At 53.0% G+C, this 15,053-nt stretch overlaps 1 protein-coding gene across 6 annotated transcripts in view; it reads right to left on the bottom strand.

Annotated features, from left to right (window-relative positions):
- TBC1D14 (TBC1 domain family member 14) overlaps positions 1-15,053 on the bottom strand; it is a 99,710-nt gene that overhangs the window by 75,166 nt on the left and 9,491 nt on the right. For all 6 annotated transcript variants that reach the window (XM_082391445.1, XM_082391448.1, XM_082391443.1 and 3 more), the window contains one exon: positions 13,701-14,439. In XM_082391445.1, coding sequence (XP_082247571.1) covers positions 13,701-14,422 — 722 coding nt within the window. In that variant the 5' untranslated portion in view covers positions 14,423-14,439. Of the gene's footprint in view, positions 1-13,700; positions 14,440-15,053 lie in introns of those variants that run through there.

Raw genomic sequence — 15,053 nt, 5'->3', positions numbered from 1 at the left:
ACAGGCCTCTCTCTAGCTGTGGCACACATGCTCCAGAGCGCATGGGCTCTGTAGTTTGCGGCACGCGGGCTTAACTGCCCCGCGGCATGTGGCACCTTAGTTCCCCGATCAGGGATCGAGCCCGCGTCCCCTGCATTGGAAGGCGGATTCTTTACCACTGGACCAGCAGGGAAGTCCTCCCCCTGTCCACTCTCAAGTACCTGGGGATGTTGAAACCTGCACTAGAGCTCACAGGCAGTGTCCAACAGGGCCGCAGGGCAGATCCTCAACACCCTGCAAGCAGCTCTCGCCCCCCACCCCTCCGTTCCAGAGGAGGAAGCAGGCCACCCTGTCTGTTTCCTCCCTCTCTCTAGGGGTCCCGTGGATGGTTCTTTCTACAGGCTTCCCTTGGCTTCATACACCTCATTACTGATTCGCTTGTTTCACAACCACCATGTGCTGCTTTTACACATGAAAACAAAGGTGAAAAATCAAGTCACAGACTGTCATCTGGACTATCTAGACCAGCACTGGACAACAGAACATCCCACAATGATGGGAATGTATAAATCTGAGCTGTCTCATGTGACAGACCCTGGCCACGTGTGGCTACTGAGCACTGGAATGTGGCCAGTGTTACTGAGGAACCAAAGTTTCCATCTAAATTTAAATAGCTACGTGTGGCCAGTGGCTAACATGCTGGACAGCTCAGGTCTGGACTCCAGCATAAGCACCAACCGTGTCCCAACGTAAGGACCCAAACAACGAAGCAGGGCGCCTCTGCTGAAGCGTGCACAAGCTGCCGGGGAACCAGGGACGTGGAGCCCACTGGTTTGCTTCTCAGGGAGGTGGGTATAGGTCAGTGGAGCCCGTAAGACACACACATCAGAGAAACAAGGCAAGTCCCCACCAACCTCAGCACCTCTGTACCTGCCGTGTCCTTCAACCAGAACACTCTTGTTCATCTCACTCGGATCTCTGCTCAGATGTCACCTGCTCAGTGATGCCCTCCCTGACCTCCCTATTTAAAACGGAACCTCCCGCAGCCCGACCCTGCACCATCCCTCATCCCTCTCCCAATACGGTGCTTCTGATCTCTCCCCAGCAGTGAAAGCCTGACACGGAGCACCTCCTGCAACCCTGAGGCCACAGCAGACTGTAAGTGCCACTCGGTACTTTTACTGGGGCAGGGGCTTGTCGGCTGCTGCATCCCCAGCACCAGGTCCTGGGTAGCTAGCGATTCACTGAGGGAATGAACGACATCTGAACTCAACTATCTGACAAGCATCTACTGAGTTCTAACTAGATGCCAGCAGGGGATGAGTGAGATGTAGTCCCTCGGGGCACCCAGGCTGGGGGAGGGGGGGAACCCATCGGATGACACTGCACAATGGCAGCTGCCATAGCAACAGCACGAGCTGGGAGCCCTCCGCTCTTCCCTGGGAACCTTCGGTAGATTCTTCTCGTTTAAAGCGTGTGCAGCAGTGAGGGGCAGAAAGGGAACCTACTCCAGGAGGGGTCGGCAAGCCTGTGGGAGGAAAGCAGGGGCTGCACGCAGATGAGACGCTGATTCAAGACAGCTCCTCCTGCTGGGTCAACCGCCTGGCCTGGCCCAACTCTCCGTTTCACACGTGGGAACACCGCACCTGCAAAGCGACTTGCCACCCGTGCGGAGGGGGTAGGCGGCAGAGCTCTGAGGAAGAGGCCACCACCTGATGTCTGGGAGGGCTTCAATCAGGTTCCCACTGCCCTTTCCCACACGTCACTCCAGCTGAGCCCACACCCCCCGGGAAAGGGTAGCCGCTGCTGTGTCACTGCACGTCCAGGCCTTTACTTGTGCAGTCCCCATGCTGCCCTTGAGGGGCCCCGACAGACATTCTGGGAAGGACTATTGCAGAGGGAAGGGGGGCACCCACAGACCTGGAACAGCCAGGAGATGGGGCCCACCAGGAGGAGGGCAGCCAAAGCCCCAGCACCGGGCAGCTGCGATGACGCACACAAGCTCCCAGCCCCCAGTATCTTCCGTGAGCCCCCCTCTTGTGTGAACACGGGCTCCTCGGGGCACACAGAAGGCCCGTGAGGCTGGTCCCCACGTGGAGGCTGGACCGGCCCCTCCTGACAGTGGCTAAGCATCTACAGGAACGCTTCAGGGTGCAGAGCCTCAGAGGAGCACGGAGAAGGTGTCCCTGAGCGAGCAGGCCTGGGCCTGGACACGGAGGGCCAGAGGAACAGCAACACAAAGGCACGGGCGGCCAGCTGGAGCGAGCGTGGAGTCCCCTGCACACTAAGGACTGAAGAAGAAGAAGGGACACCTCGCGTCCAGCTCGACAACGGTCACGTTCCTCGCAGACCTTTCTTTGTGGCATTTCCTTCCCCTCTTGCTATCCTGGCCTGGGCGGCCACTCCAGGGCACAAAGCCCCAGAGCAGGGCACCACTGTCCCATGCAGCTCCGTAGCAGTGGGGCCTGCAGTGAGCCCCGGGGAAGGGGGAGCCACACGGCCCATTCAGTGCTATTTACCACGGCTCTCCCCCGGCTCCAAACACGGGACCTGCACCCCAGGCCAGCGTCTCCCTAAGGATGGGGTGCTGTTCACAAATGGGGGTTTTCTTATACCCATGGCCAGCCCACCAGAGCAGCGCCAATCATGACAATGTCCCTGGGACAGAACCACTGCCCTCCTCTCCCTACCCAGCACGCAAGAGGAGCAGGATGAAGGCACTTCACCGCCTTTCTTCAACCTTCCCTGACCAGAGTCATCAGACAGAGCTCTAACAACGTGGCGGCCCAGAGTAGAGCAGACAGACTGGGGCTGCGGAGGAGGCGGGCTGACCCCCTCCAAGCCCCGCTGCCACCTAGCCGTGTGACCGTAAGCCTGCTTGCTCACGCGGTGAAGACACCCCGCCAACCTCGAGCCTTGCGTCTTTCCAACTGGCCCCTCTAACCCCCGCCCACCGGAGTCTCTGCTGAGCCGTCCTCCTTTCACTGCCCCTCACCCTCCAGACACCCCCTACCCCTGGCTCAGCTTACAGGCCAGGTCACACGCTTACACATACCCTCGGCTCCCCTGCCTGCCTCTCACTTCACTGGACTCACTCAGCGAAACTACACCCCTGCCCCACATGCGCACCCGTGCAGGGAACATATGGGAGAAGAGGCACAGCTTCTCCAGTCACGGGCCAGACCCTTGACGCCCCCGCAGTCGCACTGCCCTGCCCTTTATTCTCCCACACACCTGGATGGCGTTCACACCTCTTCCCTGCTCTTCCGTCCCCACCCTCACTGTCAGCTGAGGATCTTGCTTCCTACTTCACCAAGAAAACGATGCAACAGAAAGAGAATTCCACTGACAACAGCAAATGCTGGTGAACACGTGGAACAACAGTAACTCTCGCTGCTGCTGCTGGGAATGCAAAATGCTGCAGCCACGCTGGAAGGCTGTGTGGCAGTTTCTTGCAAAACTAAACATACTCTTACCAGCAACTGGGCTCCTTGGTATTCACCAGAAGGAGCTGAAAACTTACATCCACACAAAAACCTGCACGTGCATGCTTACAGCAACTTTATTCAGAATTGCCAAAACTTGGAAGCAACCAGTATGTCCTTCAGTAGGTGAAGGGATAAATAAACTGTGGTCCATCCAGACAGTGACTGTCACTCAGCACTAAAATGAGATGAGCCAGCAAGGCGCTGAAAACCATGGAGGAACCTTAAACGCATATCACTAAGTGAAAGAAGCCAATCTGAAAAAGCTGCGTTCTGTATGATCCTGATGATATGCCATTCTGGAAAAGATAAAACTATGGAGACAGTAAAAAGATCAGCAGTCACCGGGGGTTAGTGGAGAGGGAGGGATGATGAGGCGGAGCAAAGGGATTTTTTAGGGCTGTGCAGCTACTCCGTCTGATCCTATAATGGTGGATACATGTCATTACACACTTGTCCAAACCCACAGAACGTACAACACCAAGAGTGAACCCTCACGTAAACTATGGACTTTGGGTGATAATGATGTATCTGTCGGGTTGGCCATAAAGTTTATTCGGGTTTTTCCGTAAAATGTTATGGAAAAACCAGAACAAACTTTTTCGTCAACCCAGTATCAACGCAGGCTCACTGACTGCAACAAAGGTACCACTCTGGCGGGGATGCTGACGGTGGGGGGCTGCGCAGGTGCCGGGCGAGGAGGTATATGGGAACTCCACTTCATGTTGCAGCGTACCTAAAACTGCTCTAAAAAATAAAGTCTACCTTTTAAAAAGCAAATATGTTGATTAGAATCTATATTCACACACACACACAAAACAATGAAGCAGCATTAAAAACAATAAAGTAGTCTCTATGCACTGAGAAAGAGAGGACTTCCAGTCTCCTATGGCCACATCTGGCCTCCAGCATCTGTGCCCACACACTCTGCTCCGCCGCCTGTCTATCTAGATGATGCCACCCGGCCAAAGCCAGTTTCTCTATTTGAGCCCTAGATCCCACTCCGGCAGAGGCAACTCAAGGACAATGCTCCAGAATTCTCTCCTCTCTCTGGTATGTTCAACTTCTACTCTTTTACTTCACAGTAAACAAAAACAGTAACAAAAACAAAAACAAAAGGATTTCTCCAATCTTAAAAAAGAAGCAAGCTCACACCATTTCTTCCTCCAATCGTAAAAAAGAAGCAAGCTCACACCACTTCTTCCTCCCTATCCTCACTATCACCCCCTTTCTTTGCCCCCGATGCAGCTAACCCACCAAAAGAACTGCCTGTGCTCGCCGCTTCCAGCTTCCCTCCTCCCATTCCCTTAACTTTGCTCCAGTTATGTTTGGCCCTGCACGGCTCCACTAGAACAGCTCTGGCCAAGGTCCCTTCGCTAAAGTCACCTGTCTGTCCTCATCTCCCCTGACCCTCGCGCACCCTCGGCCCAGCCGATCATACCCCACCCCGACGCCCCGTCTGCGCCTGGCTTCCCCGGGCTACTGCACTCCATTCCTCCACCTCCCCGGCCCACCTCCCGCGGGGCTCCTCCTCTCCGCAGGCCTCTCAGCGCTCTGTGCCTCAGGCTCACTTCTCGTTCCTCTTGGTGACCTCACCTTGTCTCAAACCCCCTACAGTGCCAACAACTCCAAACTCGCATCCCTGCTCAGACCCAACTCCCCAGGTCCAGACTCCTCCGTCACCACCTACAGCAGCCTCCAGGCCCACACGGGACCTGGTCCCGCTGACCTCAGCCCCCTCCTCATTGCTCCAGGCCTGCCTGTGCCCTTCCTGGGCCTGAGGTGCTCCTCTCCCAGGCATCTGCTCCGTGGACTTCCTTACCTGCTTCAAATCTTTGCTTAAACCTCTCCTCTTCATTCACCTGATGGGCACTGCTTTGGTGGGCAACCCTGACCTGCCTTCTCCAGTCCCCCTGCCCCTCTTACCACCTCTATTCTCTCATTTTCCTCCCAGCACTCATCACTGCCAACATATATGCTTCACTTATTTATTAATGGTGATTATTATCTGCCTCCCCCCACTAGAATGTAAGCTCTCTGAGGACAAAGGTCTTTGTTTGGTCCACAAATCAATCCCAAGCACCTAGAACAGTGCCTTGGCATATGGTGGATGCTCAGTAAATATTTCTGGAAAGAACGTATGATGAGAAACATAATTAAGGACCTAGCTCAAGGCTTGGTACACTGCAGGCACTCAGTAAATAAATTACTATGGCTGAGATTTGCTGCCAAAAGAAAACAAACAAAGCCTAGCAAAGCACAGGGAGGCAACACACCCTCAACAAACCCAGCTGTTCTTTCTGAGCACAGCTGTATCGCCGACAGAAGGGCTCTCCAAACGGCGCCTGCAGGGGCACCCAACCTCCCCCAAGTGTCCAGCACAGACAGCCGGCCTCCTGCGGCTCCCGTCACATGTCGGCAGAGGGCCACTATCTGCTGCATCCTCTCCAAACTCAAAGGACAACCTCAAATTGACGCCCACCTGGAGAGAGAGAAACATCTCTAGTCAAGGTCACCGATGACCTCCCAGGTGCCTAAACAACAGTTGGTGAGAACTGAGCTGGGCAAATAGGGGTCGGAAAAGAAGTGCAGGCATTCCGTAATCAAGGGGGCTGAGCTACTGAAAATTCATCTGGTACAAGAATTCACATGGGAGGCACCGAGAACCCTGGGGTGCGGGTTTCAAAACAGGGTCAGAAGCCCCAGGGTAAACGTGTGCCTGTGAAAACAAGGCACACAGTAAGGGCAGCACTCGGAGTAACGGAGACACCTCACAGATCTCTCTTAGGGACAACGGAACCACCCTACCGGGGTCCTTGCCTGCTAAAACCCTCCTGCTCCTCCTGCGCTCAAGACCAAGGTGGCACCTGTCACTGACCCTGCTCTGCCGCAGCCCCCCCACCTCCCGCCCCCGAGCCAGCAAGCCTCAGGACTCGGAGCTGACCCCAGCCCCGTGCCACGTTTTGGAACACCCAGGAAAGGCGTTCTCCACCTGCTTGCCCACATCGCCCTCCTCCCCCTCAGGAGCTCCCTCCCGTGCCCTGAGGAAGTCCCGCAGCCCTGCCCCCCCGACCCACCCGGGTTCGTCTCTGCTGGTCTGGCCTGCAGAATCTCCACGCACCTCTGCCTTCAGCTCCTCTCCTCCTGCCCTCCCTGCCCAAGCCCCCCCTCCCCTTTCTGATCACGACACACACGTGACAAGGGGCAGGGCTGACGGACTCTGGAGTTGGACAAGTGAAAGGTCACAATCCCTACTCGAAGGGCTGTGAAACAAACAAACGCCTGAGGGAGAGAGTGAAGCACCTGAGGGAGAGAGTGAAGCGCCTGGTGTGCTCAGAACAGGGCAGCTACTCCCTCCCCCAAGGGGAGCCCCTCCTCTAACCAGGTTCAACCCTTCTTGTCAAGGCAGCTCCTGGGCAGACCTGCATCTTACTCTGTGTGGCTCTTAACGTGCTTTGAGTGCTTTGAGCCTAAATGTGGTCCTAAAGGTCCCGCCCAATATGAGCTCCTGCCCACCTTTCCATCTCCTCTCCCACCTCTGCTCTCCATCCTGGGCACCTCCTGCTGCGGTGCTTTCCCAGAAATGCTGAGCTTTTCCCTGCTCCTGTGACTTTGACGAAGAAACACTGTCTCAACCTTGTGCACACGGAAGACACTTTTGAAGGCCTGCTGGCATGTCAGCCCTGTATTTCTTTCTGGACCTCCCCAGGGCATTTGCTGCTGTGCTCGTACCTCTTTTCAAACCCTCATCACACGGCATAGTATAGGGATTTGCACAGCCGCCTCCAGCTGTGTCTGCCCATCTTCGTATCTTCTCGCCTGGCACTTGAGCTCAACACCTTGATCAGGTCCCGCCTTTCATTTTCACAACTCAGAGGAGGACACCCTCAGCTCATTTTGCAGACAAGGACACTAAGCCCCAGAGAGGTTGAGTGGATGGCTTACCCAAGACCACACGCCAGCAAACAGGCAGATCAAGAGAAGACCAATCAGTGCTCCTTCCAGGTATCACAGCGGTGCATGTGTGTACACATACACACACCCCAGCAGCTCAGATATACAGCAGGTGTTTTCTGTGTATCACTAATGCCAGGTCAAAGTCACCAAGAATATTGGCAAGCACATTTTACAGAAGATTCACAGTTACAATGTTATACCTCAATTCACTGATGCTAATTCTAAAATGGTCAAAGCAGTAGAAAACTACAGTCAAGCAAAAAAATAATAAACAAATAAATAAATTAGACATTAATATGCCTGCCATGTGCTGGGTGCTTCCCGTCCATGTACATTTCCTCCCCGTTTAATCCTTTGAAGCATGAACTTATTTCCGTTTTCCAGAAAAGAAACCTAAGTTCAGAGTCCCAAACCCCGTATCATCTTTGTATCCCTTGCAAGCTACTTGACCACCTCTTGCCTCAGCTTCCTCACCTATAAATGAGAATTATTACGGTACTTACCTGAATCCATCAGCTTTCAGTGCAGCATACAGAACCCACTCTAGGAATTTTAAGCAGAAAGGGATTTAACTCAAGGAATTAGATGATTTCAAAATCGTCGCAAGGGCTGAGGTAGGCGCCTCTAAACTGGGCCCCCAGGAACGGCTCCCTGAACGATACAGAACTGACGCACCAGGGGAGCGGCCACATCTGAAGTGCCACTGGAATGGAATGGAATTCCAGAATGCAGCAGGATCAGGAAGCCAGCACAACTCCTCTCAACCCTGGGATGCAGGACGCAGCCCCTCCTCCACCGCAGCTGCCTCTACAGATTCAGGCGAGGGACACGGGGGGACGCTGCAGGTAGCCTCGCATCTCTGCGACATCACTCAACAGCAGAAAACAGCCAAAAGGGGAAGAAACGTGGGCTCCGCCTGTCTGACTTCTGCCTCCAATCTTTCATCAACGGGACCTAATTCATGCCTAGAACCCTGGCTGCAAGCAACTCTGGGAAACACACATTTTTAACTCTCTGGCTCCACCGTGCAGGAAAGGCCCCTAAAAGGATGAACAAGCCAGCCCATCGAATCTAACACACCACACTCCCTCGTGTGGTAGTTGAAGATTAAACAAGGTGACCCCTCGGAAGTGCTGAGAATGGCACCTGGCAAGCACTGGACATTGTCTGTTACTCCCTGTGCCAAAGGCTCTGGCTGTCATGTGTCTCTGAAGTGCGTCCACCCTGGTGCTAAGCTAACTCACCTCCCTAAAAAGAAAGCAGGCGGCAGATGTGTTCCTTAGCGCTGCTCATGTCGCCTTTCAAATGATCAAATCCCAAATGCCTAGATCAGTACAGGAACTAAAATTTTAGTTGAGCACTTTCCCACTGAGTCAAAGTGCCCATCTAAAGATTTATTTTTCTTAAGCCAGTGGTTTCAAGTTTTTTCACATACACCCTTTCTAAAAAAGTGAAATCTTATGGGAAACCCAACAAAAGCAGAGAGCAGGGCCAGGAATCCAACCTGCTCAGACTGGGTATGTGCTCTGCCCAGAGCCTCACCTGTAGGATGTCGTTCAACCTCCACATCAACTCTTCACAAGAGGTACCATTAACCCCCTGTCACCCAGTACACCCTGGGGACCACAGAGGTTAAGGAAGTTTCTTGAGGTCACACAGGTCAAAAATGGCAGAGCTGAGGTTCAAACCTGGGTCTGAGCAGCTCCGGCTCTGAACCACCGACTCCTCTGTCTCTGTCTTTGAATTACAACTCAGTGCCAGGGCGAACCAGACACAGACTGTGCCCACGAGGAGCTGTCAGCCAGGTCAGGAAGCGGACCGGAAAAATGCTTCATTACAGTCCTTTAAACACACCCAGGGGCTCCACACCTCCCAGCCGTCCACAAGCTGTTCCCTCTCCCCCACGTCTTCGCTTGGCGAGCTCCTTCTCACCCTTCAGATGCAGTTCAAGCACCTCTTCTCAGCAAAGGATACTCAGGTCATCTCTTCTGAGAGCTTAATAAAGGGCTGCGCAAAAGAAGATGTAAGTGATCAAAGCTAATTACTACCTTCCAGCCCGGAGCAGATGAGTAGCCTTAAAGCCTGGGCTTCACAGAAATCCCAACCCTGTCTCCTGTGGAAAGCAAGCGTGTTACTGAATTCCTCTCATATTTGCTGTGCAGCCTTTTAGATAAAGGCTGTTACGCTACGCTGGGCTCACAGGAGCCCTGAACACAGTCCCTCTCTTCTATATAAGATGAGGATCCTGCTCAAAATATATTACATTAGTGGAAGATAGCCAATATTTTACATTAACTTTTTTTTTTTTTAGTATTTATTTATTTATTTGGCTGCATCGGGTCTTAGTCGCAGCACACGGAATCTTCGTTGAGGCATGCGGGACCTTTAGCTATGGCACGCAGATCTTTGGTCGCGGCATGTGGGATCTAGTTCCCTGACTAGGGGTCGAACCCGGACCCCCTGCACTGGGAGTGCGGAGCCTTAGCCACTGGACCACCAAGGAAGTCCCTATAATAACTTTAAATGGAGTAAATCTATTAAAATATTGAATCACTGAAACTAATATAATACTATAAATCAACTAGACTTTATAAAAAATATACATATATATATAACATTAGTAAGTTTCCTTCAAAGAAGCAATTAAATACCAACATTTACAACCTGCTAGCTCAGCAGTTCTCAACAGCTGGGCGATTTTGCCCATCTCCCCACCCCAGCCCTCCAGGGACATTCGGCACTGTCTGAGGATATTTTTGGTTGTCACAGTTGGAAAGGTGCTACTGGCATCTAGTGGGTAGAGGCCAGGGATGCCGCTAAACAGCCTTCAATGCACAGGACGGCTCCCACCACAAAGACGCACCCCTCCCCAAATGTCAACAGAGCCAAAGTGGAGAAATCCTGATCTTTTTCAGTCCTGGACTGACCAAAGGAAAGCACAATATGGGGAAAAGAACTAGAGAAAGCTTTAGAAAACATATTTTTTAGAAATGATCATATTTATGTTAGAATCACTGACAGCTACTACTTACGGAGGGCCAGGAAGTGTGCTAGATGCTTCACCTATTTGATCTCTAACCTTGCACAGTAGTTTTATGCCCCATTTAAGGCTCAGGGAGGTGAAGTAACTTGCCCATGGTCACACAGCTATTAAGTAGGACAGCTAACACTGAACCCAGCCAGCCCAACTCCTGAACCAGCGCTCCTGACCTCGGTACCCCCAACACGCACGCGCACGCGCACACGCACACACACACACACACACACACACACACACACCCGTCAAGATGCGTGCCCCCCACCCCTGCAGTGTGTGTCCATCTCCCCCACTGGAGGGAGCTCCTTAGGGCAGCGACTATCTCTAAGCTCAGGGCGGAGTCTCCAAAAGCAGTGCTTACCGCAGTCTATGTGAAGGAAGGGGCAAAGGCACAAACGGGAGCTGGGCCTGGGCTTCTGCGGGGCGGTGGCCGGGCTCAGCCAGCCCTCCTGGCGCTCCTCTGCTCCTGACTCGTCCACGCCACCCTCATCAAGCAGGCAGGTTCACCAACAGGTCTGCTCCCGCAGGCTACAAGTTCCCTGACCACCTCTACTGCTTCTTCTGAGCCCCATTCTCCTAGACTGGCCTTCCACGATGCCGCCCACACTGCTTTCTACACCCTAGAAGCAGACTCGGTGAGGACAAGGGCAACAGACGGGCACGAGGGCCAAGGGAGTCGCTGGGTTGAGGGGACAGAGTGGAGACATGGGATGACGCAGAAGCCTGGGCTGGGAACCGCGAAGGACCAGCTCCAGCCCCAGCCCTGCCCTCAACAAGAACTCACACGGTCCACCGCCTCAGAGCACCTGCTGTGTGCCAGGCCCTGCCTATAAACTCACCTGTAAAATGTTTAGTGGCTTCCAGACATTTTTGGCACAGAACCCCCCTTTTTCCCCTCAAAGGAATTATGGACTGAAACTCTTCTCTAACACTTAAAACTCTAGGACAAAAAATTCACTACGCTTGGCCCGTGATATCACACATCTTGATTCACTTGTCATTAATATTCCACCTGCTTCCCAAAGGTACTTAATGATGGCTCACAATAATAATGTCACAGTCATCAAAACAAGGGGAAGGAGACAAGAATTAAGAAATAAAACAAAGAGGAGACATTTGATTTCTGTGGCACAAAGCCGAGAAAGATTTTCGAGAAACAATCTGCAGTAACTGACGGTGTTTCCTTTCAAAGGAAATGAGGCTCCAACATAGACAGTAAGACAAAGGCAAGCAGACAAAGCAAGACGCAGTCACGACCATCACAACAAGCAACGGGTGCTTCAACATTCACTCTGTCTGCGTCCGTACTAAGGTTCACACATGTGAGCCCACTTCGTCCCCCTGACCACCGTAGGAGTAGGCCTCATCATACCCATTTTGTAGATGATGAAGCTGAGACAGAAAGCAAATGACGATGGGGACAATGCAGGTAAGAGTACAAACACGGTATCAATACATCAACAAAATAATAGGCATCCTGTGCTAGGCTAGGAGATGAGATGAGAAAGCTCAGAGAGGTGAAGTAACTTGTTCAAGTCACACAGCTAGAATGTGGGTGCCGATCTGCTGAATTCCAAAGCTAAGCTCTTTCCTCTATGCTGTTTCCCAGCCACCCCCATTTTCGAGCAAGGTTTCCCAAATTTGCCAAGAACCTCAGGTGATTCTAAAAACCTGTCTCCAAAGCCCTTCCCCTGAGATTCTGATCCTGGAGTTCTGGGATGGAGCCTGAAGAGCCATATTTAACAGGCACCCAGACGGTATTCATAAACAGGCAAAGCTGAAGACACTGATCTGAGCAAAGGGAGCAGTTCAGCCACACAAATCTGATCTGCAGCAGCACTATTTTAGGGCTATGGCCTCAGTGAGGATCGTGGTCTCCCCCCACAGTTCTTGGGTTCTTCCCACTGAAGACAACCGTGGAGTCACTGAGTTCTGGGGCCAGGAATTCTCCTGGGAGTAGCACAATACCTGTCTGCGGGTGCATCAGAGAGAAGCGGTGCCCCATAAAACCACAGCCCCCATTGGAGAACTTCTCACTCAGGACTGGTCTCGGCTCATCCAAGACGACCCCACCTTCAGCCGATGAGTGAGCCGAGGCAGCCGTAAGTGGACGTGCGCGCCCACAGCCGCAGAAGCCCCCGGCTGATTCAAGCCAGCACATCCACCACCTCGAAGGGACACCCGTACCGCCAAGTGTCCAACACGGGCTCCGCTACAGGCACAGACAGGGGCAGCCAGGTGGACCACAGCGGCGTTCCTACCTGCCAGGCCCTGGGCCCAGGCCCTGCAGAGAGCTGCTGGGGAGCAGACGGCCCTTCTGCACAGTCTCCAGGGCCCTCGGCCCTTCCCTGCGGCACTCCACAGTTTGGGAGTTCACGCTTGTCTATGTGACTGACTGATATGTCCACTTCCACCACCCCCAGCCTGCAAGCCCGCCCAAGGTCAGTACCGAGTCACTGCTATATTGCCTGTCAAGGGCAGAGCCTAGGACGCAAACACAAAACACTTGTTGAACGGAAACACGAGGGCACAAAAAAGAGGCTGTAGGAACGGCTGCACAGGGCTTAAGGTGAGACACAGGGACGCCAGCATCCCGGGTTCGGCGCCTGGGGACAGGGCACCACGGGGAGTGGGGCGCATGGCCTGGTCCTGGCACAGGTGGGGACGTGTGGGGACGTGTGTGGCGGCAGTGCAGTGACAGCACACAGCCCAGCAGCAGGCCCAGGGCCGGGACACGAACAAAGGGGCACGGCCGGGCAGGAGCACAGGGCACGCGTCCAGGGGCACCCAGAAATGCCAGCCCCGGGGTGTGCCAGGAGAGGCTGGAATTACTGACTCCGATATCACCCTCGCCAGCACCCTCCGCTTGGCCCAAGAGACTCAAGTTATCAGCATAAAGGGCCCTTCGGAGGATAAAGCTGACAAAGGCTGCTGATTTCGTAACAGTGGTCACTTACAGGTCAGCCTCAGCCACAGCAGGTCAGAGGCCAGGAAGTGACAAGAGACTGTGTGAGCGACAGGGACACAGAAGTGACAGCCAGCAGTGAGGAATCAAACAGCAGAATCACCAGTCCTCCGCACAAGTCCACAGGACTCTGGGCTACTGGAAACGGCATAGTTATCTGTATGACAGTGTCTGCTCTGTGGGCAGGAAACACAGGACACACTGCAGACAAGAACAACAACGCCACTGGTCTGAACTGAATAACCTGGCTCTTCTAGAGAGATAAAGACGGCATTACCTTGTAAAGAAGTTACTAAATGGTCCCAATATTTTCAATTTCCTCCCCTCCTCAGTTTCATCAACACAGTCCTGCTGGCGTAGGTCACGGGTTTCCTTGATGGAGCTCAAGGTGACGTCAGTAAACTGTGGGTCATCGTCATTCTCCAGGGTCACGATGGCACTGGAGCTGCTCGTGACCACGAGGTCCAAGATGTCCTCATTGCTGACGGACAGCGTGGCTGACAGCTCTGTGCCGAGGCTGGACACGCTGCAGACTGAGACATTGTCGCTGCGGTTCAGCGTTTTGGAGGTGGGGCTGTAGAGCTTCACCGAGTCATAGCCTGTCCTGGGAAACGTGGAGGACTTGCGCACACTCTGCTCCCGCTCGGCACTGGTGGGAGCTGGTGGCGCGTAGGAAGGCAGTGGGCACGCGCTCTGGCAGGCTCGCTCCGGGATGATCTCCGACTCGGACTGTTTCCTCTTCACGTGGACCACGCTGCAGGGGACAGGTTCCGGGTTGCCGATCTCTAGGGTAGGGATGCCTGAGTCCACCGATTTAAGGCTGTGCCGATCCTCTAAAGCACCAAGTTTCAGCTTGGGCCCGTACTCAGACAACGAGAGGGACCTGGGTGCCTTGAGATTCAAGTGTTGCAGGTTCTGAACGTGGTTTCCTGGTCGACCGTCCAGAATGCCCATCAAGGCTACGCCATTTGTAGTGGTGGAAAGGTTTCCATCAGTCATCTTGGTCCAAGGAAAAACTAGAAAAAACACCAAAATGGAAATTAGGAGAGTGAATATAAAAGCCAAAGATGCAATTCCTCTGACGCACTTTCAAATGTTCTGACACCCCTTTTAAGAGAGGAATCCTTGAAAAAAGTCCTACATACACAACTTTTAACTCAGGTCCAGAAGCTAGAGTTTTAACATATATTACCATGATATAAAACAACAGGAAGATAATTCAAACAGAGGATACATCTAGAGTAAAAATATATAAAATAACCATCTTTATCATCACCATCACTGCCCCCAGTCACATCTGTGATCCTCAGGACAGCACTGGGAGTGTGAGGGCTGTGCCGGGCAGAGAGAAAGGGTTTTGTTTTCCATGTTTTTTTAAATGATAAACAGGATACCTCTGTCAAAAGTATGTGAATTCATAACCCATACATAAGTCAAGGTTCAACTTGTTCTGAGACAGCATAAAAATCAAGATGCCTTCATCATGACAGAAAATAAGATGAACTGTGTATGCCATGTGCAGTGAGATTACCCCAAACACATTCAAGTTAGCCATGGGTCTCCACAATGTTTTAGTCACCTTACTCAGGTCTACAAGGCGGGGCATATTATCCCCTTTACCATGGAAGAA

This window comes from Balaenoptera borealis (genome assembly GCF_965194805.1).
Source record: "Balaenoptera borealis genome assembly, chromosome: 4".
NCBI classification, from domain to species: Eukaryota; Metazoa; Chordata; class Mammalia; order Artiodactyla; family Balaenopteridae; genus Balaenoptera; species Balaenoptera borealis.
The sequence above is the reverse complement of the archived record's forward strand: the minus strand, read 5'-3'. Positions and strand labels throughout refer to the sequence as shown.